This window comes from Emydura macquarii, unplaced genomic scaffold, assembly GCF_026122565.2.
Source record: "Emydura macquarii macquarii isolate MOO-44397 ecotype Brisbane River unplaced genomic scaffold, CSIRO-AGI_Emac_v2 contig_2676, whole genome shotgun sequence".
NCBI classification, from domain to species: domain Eukaryota; kingdom Metazoa; phylum Chordata; order Testudines; family Chelidae; genus Emydura; species Emydura macquarii.
In genome coordinates, this window is record NW_027132813.1 from 36,853,411 (window position 1) to 36,869,719 (window position 16,309).

The 16,309-nt window shown below is 37.9% G+C and overlaps 1 protein-coding gene across 2 annotated transcripts in view; it reads right to left on the reverse strand.

The window, feature by feature from the left end:
- XPO1 (exportin 1) overlaps nucleotides 1–16,309 on the reverse strand; it is a 66,153-nt gene that overhangs the window by 39,043 nt on the left and 10,801 nt on the right. For both annotated transcript variants that reach the window (XM_067565208.1, XM_067565209.1), the window contains 7 exons: nucleotides 14,605–14,677; nucleotides 3,562–3,623; nucleotides 3,440–3,484; nucleotides 3,127–3,308; nucleotides 2,720–2,768; nucleotides 2,512–2,631; nucleotides 2,263–2,391 (listed from right to left, as the gene is read on the reverse strand). In XM_067565208.1, the coding sequence (XP_067421309.1) occupies nucleotides 2,263–2,391; nucleotides 2,512–2,631; nucleotides 2,720–2,768; nucleotides 3,127–3,308; nucleotides 3,440–3,484; nucleotides 3,562–3,623; nucleotides 14,605–14,677 (660 nt within the window). The remainder of the gene's footprint in view (nucleotides 1–2,262; nucleotides 2,392–2,511; nucleotides 2,632–2,719; nucleotides 2,769–3,126; nucleotides 3,309–3,439; nucleotides 3,485–3,561; nucleotides 3,624–14,604; nucleotides 14,678–16,309) is intronic.

Genomic DNA, 16,309 nt, shown 5'->3' on the forward strand with positions numbered 1-16,309 from the left:
AGGCATGCTTTCCCTTTATAAAAGCAGTGTTGATTCTTCCCCAACATACTGTCTTTATGTGTCTGATAATTTTGTTCCTTACTATATTTTCAACCAATTTAACTGATACTGAAATTAGCTTATCAGAATGCAATTGTCAGGATCACCTCTGGAACCTTTTTTTTTTTTAAATCAGTATACATTAGGTATTCTCTAGTCATCTGGCACAGAGGCTGATTTAAGTGATTGGTTACATATCAGTTAGGAGTTCTTCAATTTCATATTTGAGTTCCTTCAGAACTCTTGGGTGAAAACCATCTCCTTCTGGTGACTTATTACTGTTTAATTTATCTATTTGTTCCTAAACCATCTCTGACATGTCAATCTGGGACAGTTCCACAGATTTGTCACTGAAAAAGAATGGCTCAGGTGTGGGCATCTCCCTCACATGCTCTGCAGTGAAAACCGATGCAAAATATTCATTTAGTTTCTCTGCAATGGTCTTATCTTCCTTGAGTGATCCTTTAGCATCTTTACTGTCCAGAGGCGCCACTGACTCCTTGTCAGGCTTCCTGCTTCTGATGTACTTAAAAAAAAGGTTGCTGCTCATTTCTGTGTCTTTTGCTAGATGCTCTTCAAATTCTTTTTTGTGCTGCTTAATTACACTTGACTTGCCAGAATTTATGTTCCTTTCTGTTTTACTCACTAATATTTGACTTCCAATTTTTAAAGGATGTCTTCTTGTCTCTAACTGCCTCTTACATTTTGGTGTTTAGCCACAATGGCACTTTTTTGGTCTTTACTGTTTTTTTAATTTGGGGTATACATTTAGTTTGAGCCTCTATTATCGTATTTTTAAATAGACTCCATGCAGTTAGCAGGCATTTCACCCTTGTGACTGTTCCTTTTAATTTCTTTTTAACTAGCTTCGTTGTTTTTGTGTAGTTCCCATTTTTGAAGTGAATGCTACTGCAGTGGGTTTCTTTGGTATTTTCCCTCCTACAAGGATATCACATTTAATTATATCACTCACTATTACCAAGCGGTTCACCTATATTCACCTCTTGGACAGATCCTATACTCAACTTAGGACTAAATCAAGAATTGCCTCTCCTCTTGTAGGCTCCAGAACCCGCTGCTCCAAGAAACAGTCATTAACCATGGCTAGAAATTTTATCTCTGCATCCTGTCCTGGGGTGACATACACTCAGTCAGTATGGGGATAGCTGAAATCCCCTATTATTATTGGATTTTCTATTTTTACAGCCTCTGATCTCTCTGAGCATTTCATAATCACCATCATCATCCTGGTCAAGTCGTCGGTAGAATATTCTTACTGCTATACTCTTATCAAAGCACTAAATTTTTTTTTGCTAATGTAATCACCAACCTAAAAACTAGAAGACAATTCTGTACTTAAACAATGCACATCAATATATCATTAACTAAAAATATAAAAAGTTATTTAAATTCGCTTATCGATAGACTAACTGAACCAGAATGCAGCATGTTCTTACAGAGAGGCCATCCTTTAAGGTCAATAAACTAGAAAAAGTCAGACTGCTTTTATGTCATTTCAACAAAAGCAAACACATTCAAAGGATATTATCAGGATGATATCCAAGGAGACTCCTGGTTTCAACTGCAGAAATGCATCCTTCTGAATGACTTAGGATAGACATGTAGCTACTATAAGTGAGGCTACAAACTTAAGGGCCAGATCAAATACTAACTATGTAATTTTGCACACTGAAGATGTATTGATTTAGTGAATTTACTACACCACAGCTTGCAGTGTTTTCTGAAGTCCTTATGAAAGCTTCCATCAAATGGTTGAACTTTTTATTTTTTAAACGCAAGCTAGATGCAGACTTGCAAGGTGAAGTCAATGAGGGCAGGAGAAAAATAATGGTGGTTATGACAAACAACAAAAACATGAAAATGAATAGTTGATATTGTCTTAACCTGATCTTGAACCCTTGAATATAATAGTAGCCTGAAAAGATACTCTTCAACTAACTAATAGGTACTCACAGTCTTAACTTCAATTTAAGAAGTATTTTGCTTGTGAGCCTTGAACAACTTTTGAACAAATCTAATTTAAATCTTTAGAAATAAACTTACAGTATAACATTCTGCTGCAGAAAGATAGTTAGCCTTCTATAATGAATGTGTATTAGCACATTTAAGCTAAACTTCCTCTATTAAATTGATTTTGCTAAATAAAATGCAGTCAAAACTTAAGTTAGGGAAGTTTATTATGTACATAATTTAAAAAGTTACCTGTTTCAACTGCATCATGGTCAGTGTGAAGAGTGTTACAAATTGTTCCTCATACTGGCTTACACTGACACCTGCAATCTCTGTGAGGCACTTCAAAGAGACATTTCGAAACATGGGAACGTTTAAAAACTGTAAGAAAGATTTCAGAAAGATTAGGGCTATTACAAAAAAGGAAGTTACATATTAAGCATTTTATTTCAGTTAACCAAAGATCACATCTAGTAGCCACTGATTAAAAAAACTGATTACCTTGTATATTAATGTGCTGATTAACTTGGTCTCAAAAATGTATCCCAGTGGAATCCAGTTAAGGAATCGTAGCAAAGTTTCCAAAGTTGCATGAACAAGGGGAGCGTTTTGGGAATTTTCCTGCAAAAGGACCATATGTAAACTAATTTACTAAGAAATTAGTATGAAATTCCACTCTATTTTAAAAAGTTCTTGAAATCAGACTTACCATCACAAACTGACACAGTTGAAATATCTGAGAGAACTCATTGCACATGCTAAAAAAATTAAAATAAAATGTTAAAACATACCGCATCACCACATTCAGTGAACTACTCCGCTCAATTCAATAATTCTGCTTTTGCAAAATTTCTATGAAAATTATACAAAATTCTCCAAGTGCAAATTTTAGTTTGCAATCACAGGCACATAACACAATAGACCATGCCTGCTCATTGTTAAGAGGGCAGAACAACAATCATATGCTAAATGAGTCTAGTAAGGTTTAACAGTGTCACTTTAAGAAAATGGGAATCATCAAAATATTCCATCTTATTTCAAATGTAAAAAACTATGGGTAGCTAGCCAAAAATCTTCAATTAGAGTAAGTGAAAAATTACAGAATATTTTACTTGCCTGTCTTTCAAATGCTTGGCTTTTACTTGAGTTATCTGTCCACTGGAGAAATCAAACACTTCTTCACTTAACAGTTTAAGAATCACCATATTGTTCTGGCAAAGACTCTCACTTGTCCGGCTCGCCCCTACGATATCACTTATGAATGTTGGCCAGTGTTTGGGCCATTCCTGTTTCAGTATCTGAAAGTCACAGAACATCCCTGTGGTAGGTACAGCTTTCTTTCTATACATTCACTTATGCAAAACCAGATTTGTTAAGTGTCTACTTTTGTTAATGCAAGATTAAAAATAAACTAGGAGCTAGAGCTTACCTGAACAAGAATCATATTCAGTTTTCCAATATACACTTTCTCTTTCTAGAGTAGAGAAAAAAGAGTTAAGTTATCAGTAATGCTTCCCTCCCTTTTCATTCCCCTAGAGAAAATTCACTTACTTCTACACATGTTGGATCAGATGAGGTCTTGATAATTAAGCCGACAACATACTTTTTTATTCCTACAAAGAGAGTTAAAAATTAATTTTCAACCTGATCTGCTGTTATGGATAAACTAACTATACATGGAAAACTTGAATCCAGAAGCATTAAACAATCTCAGCAGTGTGCACATGTACAACTTCAAGCTAGTCTTAATTATACATGCACATCAACTGGAAGATACAACCCAAAAATATCTTAAACTCTCCAAAGAGTAGCAGTTAGTGTCTTCCAATCATATGCATATTTTAGTTGCATGAACTGCATTAGATGGAATTCTTGCTGTTAAAACAAAGGAAACTGCAGAATGACTAAAGACTGGAATGTTACATTTTCATATTTTTATTTCAATAGTGTGTGTACTCTAATCCAAATGAATCTATGTGCCTTATTGCCCCTCAAAGCTCTGCTAGATTCTTGGGCTGCACAAGCATGGAGGCTTGCCTCTTTCACCAGCAGAAGTTGATCCAATGAAAGCCATTACCTCACCTATCGTGTCTCTCTAATATCCTGAGGTGAACACGGCTACCACACTGCAAACATATAAAGCGATGACCAACTAATGAATGGTACAAGGGAGTTCACTGAGTACAGTACCAGACATCAATTTTAGTCTGTGTCTACACGTCGGAAATGTACAAAAAAAGAAATATCCCACCAGTTTAGCTAGACTGGTGTTAAAATGGTGGGAAATATATAGTGTACAAGTCTCCTACAGCCAGGTCTGTTTCAACCACCACTTTGATTAAATACATGTATTCAGTTGGTTTACCTAAAATGGTGGTAAAAAACAGGCCTAGCATTCTCTACAATACGTTTCCCACCATTTTTAATATCTGTTCAACTGACCCAGTGGGAATATTTTCGTAAATTTCCCTCTGTGCAGGCATGGCCAGAGAGACATTGTCCTCTTTACCTGGCCCATTTTACATCATTTGGAAAAATTTAATAGATTTACATTTTAAAAAGATTCAGTCATAACATTTTTTAAGTCAGATGCCATGTGTGAGCCTAACAAAACTACGTACATTAATTTTATCACCACCATGACCTGAGTCACTAACACATCAGTCCAGGTCCACAGATTGGGCCTGGACTGATGTGTTTCCACAAAACAGTTTTTACAAGGCTGCCATAGATTGAACTCTTAACTTTCTTAAAGATGGGTTAATAGTTGTCTAAGTTGTTTTTCTTTTTTGGTTTGAAATTAAAAACAGTTTTTATTCATTAGTTACTTATTCATTAATAGTCCCACTACTATTTGGCTTTGTTTGGCGCAGCAATTAGAGAATCTGTCACATAATAGACAACTAAAAAGGCAAACATTTTCTAGAAGTAGTTTTCTGTTGAATAGTAGTTTAAAATACACTAATTATTTTAGGAAACAAGTTATTATTGCCACTTAACTCCATGTAATATTTGGATCCACTACCTGCTGTGAGGTGATTAGAGCAGTGATCCCAAAGTGGGGTCACAAGAAGTGGAAAATCTACAGAAAGGCAGATGAGCCAAACCTGGTGCTGATAGCTGCATGCACCATTTTGTTGGCCAGGATTGGAGAGGCACCAATACTCCCAAGGAGTCTCACAAGGTGGCTCCTTGTAGTTGTGTTGGTGAGATCTCCTGGCAGTGGAAACTCCCCCAGGGCCAGTGTATCTGCACAGGGCCTGAATACATGGCTGCAGCACCACCACTGCCAGAAGTGGAAAGCTAGGCCAGGAGCGTCAGCAGTGTGGTGCAGTGGGGATGATGGGCAGGCCCTCTGCGCCTTCCACCCCAGCAGCTACTGGTACCTGGGGCTGTACAGGCACCTCCAGGGCTGGGACACAACAAGCAGCTGCCTGAAGCATGAGTAAATATCTTTCACTCACTTCAGTGCTGCTGCTACATGGTATTGGTGCCTCTCCCCAAACTTGGCTGATACCAGGAAATTACCCCCTCTCCTCCATCAGACTCTCTTCCATCTCCTCATCTCCACTCCCATCTCACCAAGCAGCCCCCTTCATCCCCATTCCCCACACTCCCTGCCCCAACTAGTCCCTTTCTCTGCTCTCCTAGACACATCTAACTAGCCCCACCCAAGCATCTCCCTCTCAAGGCAGGAGGAGGTACCCCACCACCACACACTTCCAGTTTACCATAAGAGAAACTTCTGGGGGCACCCTGAAGGAGCAGGCTCGCTTTCAACCCCCATACCCAGCCTGGGGGGATCAAATTAATAGAAGTAAGCACAAAGGGGGATGTGGCATTAAAAAGTTTGGGAACTACTGGATTATAGTAATCCATGCACAAACTCATACATGCTTCAAGACTTAAGAAGTTGGCACACATTTATTTCTATTTAAAAAACCTTAAATTTCTTATTTTTTAAAAAAGGGATATATGTCAGAAAATGCATTATAAAAAGATTTCTTACCTACCTTTAACACATATTAAAAGAAAGAATTTCAAAGATTGGATTTTCCCCCGTAACTCACTTTTGTCACAGAAACTAGTTTCTGCATCTCTCTCAACTTGAACAATAGGACTACTCATGGTGTAAGGTACTATTCAACATAAGCAACTAGGAGCATCATGTGGCACTCGGGGAATGTTTATTTACTACATAAATTTTATGATAGCATTTATACTACATGCTCAGTCTTTAGAAAAATGTATGTATTAATACAATTAATTTTGGTCCCTTTTACAATGTCCCTGTATTAATAATTAAAAATTAAAAGAAAATAATTAAGAAATCTGCAAACACAATGTGAAAATCCTGAAATATGAAAACAAGTTTCGAAATTTTGAATAGTCAAGTGTTAAGCAATTAAAGTTGGGTGCCAAGAAACTGAGGAAAATCTACCACTGAAAATGGTTATACTGCAAAGGGAGGTTTTTTGTTTGTTTGTTTTTTTAAAGACATGAATATAGTTCTCAATTTTCAGTCTCCAAGGCTGGTCAGAATTCTATAGATCCAGTGAAGACGTGCAGTTCAGGCACAGGCTGTACAAGCTCTCTGCACCTTCTCCCACCGATGGTTCTCAGCCCTGACCTTAAGACACCACTTGTAGTAGTAGGAGAGTGGTTCAGGCTCAACATGCTTTCAGTCTAAGGCTTCTCCAAGACTCCTAACTAGGGTGCTAGCTGTGCAGGTGGTTTTTATGTTGTAGACAACAATGGACCAGGAATTTAAAGATTGCCAGCTCTTTTCACACAAACTGCCCCATGTCCAACATAAGTGACTGCTTATGGATTTCATCTAGTGACTCAAAAGTCATATAACTTAATCCTTTAAAAAGCCTAAACTACCAAGTTCCCAATGATTTTGGGGGGATGAAATTATGCATTTCTACAATAACTATATATTACTTACAGGGAATATTATGTAATTCTTACTCCAGATTCTTTTAACAGAAGAAGTCATAGATCATATTTCTGAATAGCATCAAAAATATTTTAATTTTATCCCTTTGATAAAGTTTACAATATATTTAATTTATGAGAGCAACTCAACAAAATTGGGAAGTTTAAACAGTGAGTCAAGCACATGAATAATGTTTCATAAACTGCATTCTCCATGACTTCTACTGATCAAGATTTTAAAATCTTAAACTTTCACACACCACTATGAAAGTTTTCTCCTTTCTCTCACACACCTGCTAATATCTATTAACAAAGCTTCTTAATGCTCTGGAGGCACACTGAAAGCTTTTATGAAGTTTATTTTGTAGTCTTCCCCCCATACTGTAGGAAAGGATAGGGCATTTGCAAACCAGGAATGCTCAAGAGCAGAATGTCTCTTTTTCAATCAAGACACCAGTTAGAGCCATCTTAGAAGATTACAGTTAAAAAGCTGCTAGGGTCAGATACTGGCATGGATCTTTGCTCCTTTAGCTGCTAAACATGAAAAGACTGCTACTCCTGGAAGACATTTCTCTTTCTACAGTACTGATTTTACCTATGCCCTGACTAACAGAGAGAGATGGTTATTGTTGAAAGGTTAGAATGATATCCCATCCAGCGGGAATCTCCTAGGAAGCATGAGGGGAAAGAGGACAGAGAAAGGAAACAGTGTAACAAGGATGAAATTAGCAGTTTTTCATGAAAGCCTTGAGTTTAAAAAAAAACACACCAGCCACCCAGTGGGTGCTGGGCATTATTCTCATTAAGATAATGGTACATCTACACAGCAATTAAACGCCTGCGGCTAGCCTGGGTCAGCCGACTCAGGCTTCAGGGTTGTAAAATTGCTCTGCAATATGTTCAAGCTCTAGCTGGAGCCCTAGATCTGGGACCCTGCAAGAGGGAAGAGTCCAAGAACCCAGGCTCCAATCTGAGACCCAACATCTACACAGTAATCTTTAGCCTGCACCCAGTCAACTGACCCAGGCCAGCCACTGGTCTTTATTCCAGTGTAGACATCCACTAAAAGGTCTTGCAGAAGGTACTCCACTGTGGAGGAGCAAGTCCATATTGGGAAGTTGGAAGCCACTCTGGAAGGAAAGCATTTCCTGGGAGATTAAGATTAAACAATGGGTTGAATTTACAGTTGGGCAACAGTGGAGGATACAGTACCTAATTTTAATAAACACTGTAATCACCTTGAACTAAACTGAGAAATGGGAAACACCTCCCACACTTTGGCATTTGTTTGCTGCTTTTTTTAAAACAAACATTTAAAGTTGTAATCCCTTGTCTGTGTCTGTACAGCTCATATTCAATGCGGCCAGGCCCTGACTGTGAACTAACACGTCTGTTCCTATCCTCCATTACATGACAACATGCACCCTTAATCCGAATTACACAAGTGCACACAGATCCTCAGATAAAACGTACTACATACGTGAAAAGTAGGTCACAAAACTACCTCATGCACTTAAGACCTTTATGCATAACACTCATTTTAAACAGATATACAGCCCCAAAACCCCACTTATCTAAAGGCAACTTTAATATTTTTTATAGTCAAAGCACTATAAAAACAGACTAACCACCTGTGAGATAGGCAAATACCCCCACACTTTATACAGAAAGGGAAACAAAGGCAAAACTGAAATAAATGCCCATGACAATTCAGTAACATAATTAGGACTAGAATTCAAGACTTCTGGACTCCCATACCCATAACTTCAGATTACAGATCCAGAGATCCATGACCCTTCTGATAATTGGCCAAGGTACATTTCAGGTTTGTACAAGCTCTGAAATACTGTATTCTCCTACCAGTACTATTTAGAAAGCTACAATACTTTTCTCTACTATCTGAAATTACTTTTAACACCTTTAGAGTTAAGACTGGACTCCCCAGACTGGAAATAAGGTGTACATTTTTTACCAGTATGAGTAATTAACCACTGGAACAATTTACTCAGGGCCATGGTAGATAGTCCATCACTGACTATTTTAAAACCAAGATTGGATGTTTTCCTGAAAGGTATGCTCTAGGAATTATTTTGGGATGGAAGTTTCTATGGCAGTGGTCCCCAAACCTTTGAGGTTGCGCTTCTCCCCCTTACTCCTGTCCACATACCTCAGTACTCCCAACTGGAGCTGTGCCACGGTCAGTGCTGGGTGCCATGGCTGGGAGTGGAGCTGCAGACCAAGCAGGGAACAGCAGCTGGGGGGCCACGGCCGCAAGTCAAGGCTGAGATCAGGAGCAGGGCCAGGAGTGGGAACCACAACAGGTAGCTAGAGCCGCAGCAGAGAGCTGGACTGGGGCCATGGCTGGGGAGGCGGGGCTGGAACAGAGCTCGGGGCAGAGCCCTATGGAGGCTGGCTTGGGCCCCGTCATGCCCCCCCGAACATTCCTAGGAGGGTGCACCCCACTTTTGGGGACCTCTGTTCTACAGCCTGTGCTATACAGGTCAGACTAGATCAGTGGTTTTCAACCTGTGCTCTGCAGACCCCTGGGGGTCCATAGACTATGTCTTAAGATTTCCAAAGGCATCTGCACCTCTGTTCGAAATATTTAGGGATCCGCAAATGAAAAAAAAAAGGTTAAAAACCACTGGACTAGATGATCACAATGATCCTTTCTGGCCTTGGAAACTGTGAATAATTAAGAGTGGCATTCAGTACAACATCCTCTTTTCTTGCTTTCATAAAAAGTAGGGAAAAAAACAGATCTTTTATGCCTTCCTGTTTCTGTCCTCCCCCTACAAACCTCATACAGACTCTTGTTCCCCGCAACTGAAGTATGTCAGTATGTGCCCTCCCCCTGTCAATGAAGTATGCCAACATAATTCTATAAACCCACCAGAGCTGTAAAACTGGAAAAAATAGTCCTTCACATCCCAGGAACAAGCTGCTTCTATAGTTCCCTGCCTTTGCTAGGCCAAGAGGTTAGTACTAAACTAAGCCCCTTGCTCTGAGCCAATGTTTTATACTGCCACTGAACACGTAAGATAGCCTTTTCATTGTCAAATGATGCTAGAGAAAAATGTTCAAGTTTCATAACAGACTGATTAAGCATGTATCCACACTGATTCAGTGAAAGAGATGATACCTCTACCACAAAAGTAGAATTTCATTTCATATTACAAAGTCAATTATCTCTTTATTACTGGACTAAAAGCACAAAAACAAAATGTCTTTCTGGACAAGATTTCCATGTTTTGTAACAGAAAATTAACCTAGTTCTCAAGTTCCCGTAATCATGGGACTTTCTTTATAAGTCTGCTCTCATTAGTTAAGAGTAATGTAATAGTAGATTAATACTATTAGATTAATTCTAATCAGCCCTATACAAAAAACATTTATTATAGGATTTTTTACATTTAAATAAGCATCAGAAGGCTTTGCATCAGCAATTAGCGGTGAACATGCAGTATTCTTTCCTTGATGTTATAACTAGAGTGCATACTTTCAAGACTGTGCCATTTTAGATACTCCTATACCCCAAGGCAGTAGAGGGGATTGATTATATTCTTGTTACAGTGACAAGGCATATCAAAACTGGACAATTTCATAATTCCTTGAGATAAAGGTTGACACTCCCAAAAACTATTTTAGCAGTGCCATTTTAGCAGTGCTATTTTACTGCAGAGATGCTCCAAATTCAATGTATGGACTGAAGTAACACATTTCTCTCCACTCCCCCCAGCAGAGGCCTTAATATATTTTCTTCCAGAGCTTGTAATGTCACCTTGTACACTGGCTAGAGGGAGTAGACAGAAGTAATGAACTGTCCCAGAGGCTGAGCACTCTAACAGCAAGTCTAGCTCATCCCTTTTGTGACTCATGCCTTGATACCTCAACATGGCAGAGACCAAGTTGCCAACAGACCACTGGAACAGGCAGTTGGTCTTTATATATATATATTTTTTTTTAATCTGAGAATCTTCCCAAGAGTTCTGTATTCCAAGAATCCATGTTTGCTCAGATGGCTCTAATCTGACAGACTTTTAAAAACTTTAAAGCTGTAAAGTAGTTTAGAGAGCTGACTATATCAAATATCAGACCATGTTTCATTTTTCTTTGTTCCTGATCTGGAATCCAATCATAAAGGATATAGTTAATCTGCACAAAAGTGACCAAGATACTTATCAATTTTAAAAACTTAACTACAATACTTGAGAAAAGTCAAATGTAGCTGTGCACAACTTTAAACGCACCAATCTGAGAACACCACAAAACGCCAATTACTAATAGGGCTGTACGCTGTTGAGAAATTCAAGGCAAAATGAGAGTAGAGATCCAAGTCCAAACGACATGTCTTCAGAAAACAGCTGCTTGTATTTGGAACTGTGGACTGAAGGCAAAAAATAATCTCAATGATTGGAAATTTCACTGGTCCAAGACCTGCTACTACTTTATGCCAGCATCAGTAACAATAAGCATGGTCATTCTGAGGGACCAATAACCATTTTAAACCAGTTTAACTGGTTACTCTCTCACAAATAGGCTAGAAACAAATGCTGTACACAAAAGGAAAAATTAGAGGTTCAGCTTTCCAATGGTATACAGCATTGGTTTATCTCCCTGTAGATTCTATAGTCCCCAAATCTTTAAGTCAAGACATTCCAATCTTGTTTTCTTCCATTCACATTTCAATCCAAACCTAATTTTAACTGCCATGATCCTGAGAAGTGCTGTAGTAGAAACCAACGGTTTTTCCATCTGAAAATAGCTGGCATCCTCAGCTTTCAAGATTGTCATTACATCTATAACTATGTTTCATTACGTATTTACTGCTAACATCCAGTCAGAGGATGGTAAGTGTTGTAAAAATAAGATGGTACTGAGAATTACCTGATGTATGGGTGTCATATCACTTATTTTATTACTGAATGCTAACCTCATAAAAAGTCAGCCTTAAATGTGCCCCATATATGTTGCTTTTATCCAGGCTTCCCCTCCTGTTGGATGATTGGGTCAGAACTGAGCAAGTCTCAGCTACACCCATGTTTAGCTTGTTGGGCAATTAGACAGCCAGATGGAGGTTGGAGAAGTGCAGTTCCTCCTATCAGGCCACAGCTATTTGTTTAAAAGGCAGAAGAGATGAAAACATGGCAGAGTTGAGATGCCCAATCAGCAGGCTCTACACTCTCCTCCATCTGACGCTGCTGAAGCCAAAAAGATGGGATCTAGAGCCATATTACACTCAGTATATCTGGCTCCTCTCCCCTTCCCTTCATTTACATGTACAGTTCCCAGAATGTAGGACAGAAAACAGGAAAACACACAAGTTGATTGTTTAGTTTTAGGGCTATGACTGTATTTTAGTTTCTTTCAGCTACTAGTCCATCTATCATCATTACAGCAGCAGTTGAAAGCAAATAAAATACAAACCCAGCCCTAATATTAGCCCCAATCTGCCAAAAGACAAATGAAATTAGAGTTAAACACTATAGACGTGATTTTATACAGAAGAGTGATTTTTATCTATTGTTACAAGTAACATCTAAGACAGTTTGGTCTAAATGGCAACTTGCTTCTTCCCCCACAACTGATTTTATCTGGCCTGTGCACTCAATCCAATGCACATTTAAGTCATTTACTTATGAATATATGCTATATCTGGTCGGCCGCTTCACCCCAACACCAGTTATCCTGAGCTTTCATCATACCTTGTAATGGTGGGACTGTTGCCACCTGCTGCTTTACTCCTGCCTCTCTCCACTAGGGGCCACAAGCAATACTGAGTTAGTAACTACTGTATCCTCAGTATCAACTACTGACACCTCATTTAAGTAAAGCTGGAAGGTGGGGTAAGTTGTGAATAAGCATCAAACATCTCAATCAGTTGCCAACTGCTTGCAAGTGAACAGAGTGGTTCAGCTATGGTCAGCACTGTAGAGAGAAGTGGTGCAAGAGGAGTGGAACTGAGGAAGCTTACTTTTACTTGGAGGCCCTATTTGATATTGTGGACATCTCAGTTCATGTCCCACAATGATCCTATTAAAAATTTCAATTGCCTTCTTGTATGTGAAGGAGTCAAATAAGCATGTTTACAGCCAATTTTTCCACTCCAGTTTAAAATAAGTAAAACTTTATTTAGTAAATTATGGCCTGCCAATGGTTCCATCCTTTACCATCTGAACATCCATTAAATGTGTTCATTTGACTAAATGTTAGTCTGTATCAATTCTCTATTCTCAGTGACCCTTTGTTTGTCTTACACACATCAAGAGTTTTTTTTTAAGAAAAAAGAAAATGTAAAATTAAATAAATATAGTACCCAAACCTACTTTTAACAAACTTACTTGATTTCAAATTGAAGATGTCCCTTTAGACCCCTGAAAATGTCTCAAATTCTACAGAATGTAATTAATGTTTTTATCTTGGCTTTGACACCATTCCCCAAAAGTCTGAATGACTACGCTTCCTGCTACTGATGTCACAAACAAACCCCATTTCCACATATATTGTTGGAGCAATAATCTTAAAAATTGGACAAAAATGTCACACGGGGTGGTGAGGTGAATGATATTTCATTAGTCTTCATCAGACAGTTCTCTTCAAGAGGCGGTCCTCTTTAAAACCTGGAAACTAATGCTTAGCACAAGAGAAGCAGCAGCACAAGTTCAAAAGGCATCTTCAGACTTCACTGAGAAAAAAATATAATTGCTGCTGTGATTTAAGTCTTCTGGAACTTCAGAAGTTTTACAAAAACAACCACCAGTAACAAAAAAAGTATAAGAAGTTTAGAATGCTGACAACCAGATTCAAGAGTTTTTTAAATAGCTAATACTACCATTAGGTTAAGGTCCACATTTCCTGACTTGCCAGAGCTAGAAACACCTTGATGGGCCAAATAAGTTATTTCAACTATTTCTTCTCACTAGTGAAGGACTACAACTGATCATTTCCGAGTACTGTAGAGTTTAGCTAAGGATACTTCTCTTCAGTTTGCCAGTTATCATACTAACCACTGCAATTTTAAAAACTTGTGCTGTAGACGAGGGAGAGAAAGGAGAAGAGATCAAAAAAACCAAGATGGATTCAAAATTGAGTTAAAAATTTCTTTAAGAGCAAAAAAGTAAAGAAAAAGTAACAGTGGAGGTTTGCCCCACACTATTGTAAGTTACAGAAATTTAAAATTTCATATATCTTACTTTTACACAAGTTTGAACAGAATCAAATACCTAATTGTCTACAGCAATGAGTGAAACCAGCAGATAGAAGTGCTTCTTTATCTGGCAATCTTATTTTGAATAAAATGACCAAAACAACTTTCAATTTAAAAAAAGATCACCTAAGGAGTTCTGTAATGGTCAACAGAAATATCTATGGCCTGATTATCAGAGTGCTGAGCAACCCCTTCACAACATCACTACAATTAATGGAAACTGCAGGTGCTCAGTATCTTTGATAATCAGCCCAGTAAAGTATAGAAAACTTATCCTGATATACTCACAAATGTTACAATATGCATCATTCAGTTAGTAAATCCAAAAGATCAACCCAACTATATCTGAAATTGAAAATTGTTTGGTGACAAGATCGAAATTGCTAAACCTCAGAGTTAACTATCCACTTCAAAACTGTCATACAAAATGCAGCATATTTTCCTACCTTCACACTGGTTCCTTGGAAGAATTTTCCATCTTGTTTTTATCACATTTTCCAAAATTTGCAGTCCGTAATACTGAAAATTGGAGAAGAGCATTATGTGAGTATGTTATTGTAGGACTGACAATAACTTTTAGGATTCTCATTCAAGCAGACATTCACACTTAACATCTAAGATTTCAAAAATATTAAACTAACAAATTTAGTTAAAAATAAAGTCTATTCACCCATTTACTGAGTTGTTCATGCATTTTTCTTGTTTTTATCATTTACTACTCTAAATAAGTCCTGCTGTTTGATCATGCTCACACCAGGTGGAGGAATAAAAAAAGCCATTTGGCAGCCAAATGGGCTATCTGTAGAAGAGAAAGTAGCAGCCAGATATGAATTCACAACATAAATGACTGCTCATATGTTCAAGTATTAACACAACCAGGCTCCTAAAAAATTTAGCAGCTTGGATGGTTTCAAGCTTCCTACTATTCCTCTATGAGCTGAAAGATCTTGACTTTGCCAGTGACAGTACATATAAATGCTGTTTCTAAAGAAAGTGTTTCCCAAACTTCACTGGTGTGTTACTTAAGGAACAGCAAGACAACCCACAGGTTTACTTAATGTCAATCCCCACCCCTACGGCAGCTATTTCTACAATTTAAAGATGAACTTTTTTGCTCAGTCAAAATTAATTAAAATTTCAACATCATTCTGAAATTTTTACCTTTCAGGTATTCCTTCCTAGGCTCTGACCCAAAAATCATAAGAGTTTACCCAAAATAAAGAAAAAGAAAAAAAAGGAGGGGAAAAAAAGATAAAAAGGCCACTTCTCTCAATCCGTTCTGTCCCTACTGCCTACTCACCGTAAGTAGTAAAGAGACTCCAGGTGTGACCAACAACTTTAAAGTGCATGATCCATTAAGGTGAACAGACAGAAAGGAAAAAAGGGAAAAGGAATTCTGTATTTTCTTAGTCAGTGGTTGGTTGGGGAAGAAGACAGTACCAATGCCTGAAAGGTAAACTTATTCACGTCTATCTAGTAGTATGACTAGAGTTTGGCTGAGAATAAGAGTTCATCTTTAAAATGGTTAGTCGTTATACAAAGTAGGATTCATTAGCATTTCAACCAAAGGGATCATGTAAACTGCACACTTTAGCAACAGCACAATGTAGACTGTCCCAAACTACATTGTACTCAAACACATTAACATTTTTGCTGTTCTGATCTTGATGATGTTTACTTCCATATGCCTTCCTGCTTGCCACAAATTTTTGCCTGTTTCACTCAGAAGTTCCACATTTGCAGAATATTCCTTAGACTTCAAAAACATTGTACATACTTATTCTGCAATTACAGAAACATTAAATTGCAAATTTTTTTCATAATCAGCAGTAAATGTTTATCTTCTGGGTTTTGTTTTTAAACTTGTACAACTACCTAACACTAGCTGGAGTGAAGCCAAGGAAACATTTGTATAGGAGATTTTGATTCACAAGAATACAATTTCTTTAAAACAGTATGCTCTACTTTATATCAAGCAACTTCAGCAACTAAAATAGTTTTTTGGTATAGCCTCTGTATCTGTTACAGGTAAAGAGAAACTAAAAAAAACAAAACAAAAAAAACCGTATAAAATTCAATCTAAAGCCAATGGTTGAACATTGCTATCAGATAGCATTAGCATTCCCAAAGCAGTCTGAATCACTTTAAAGT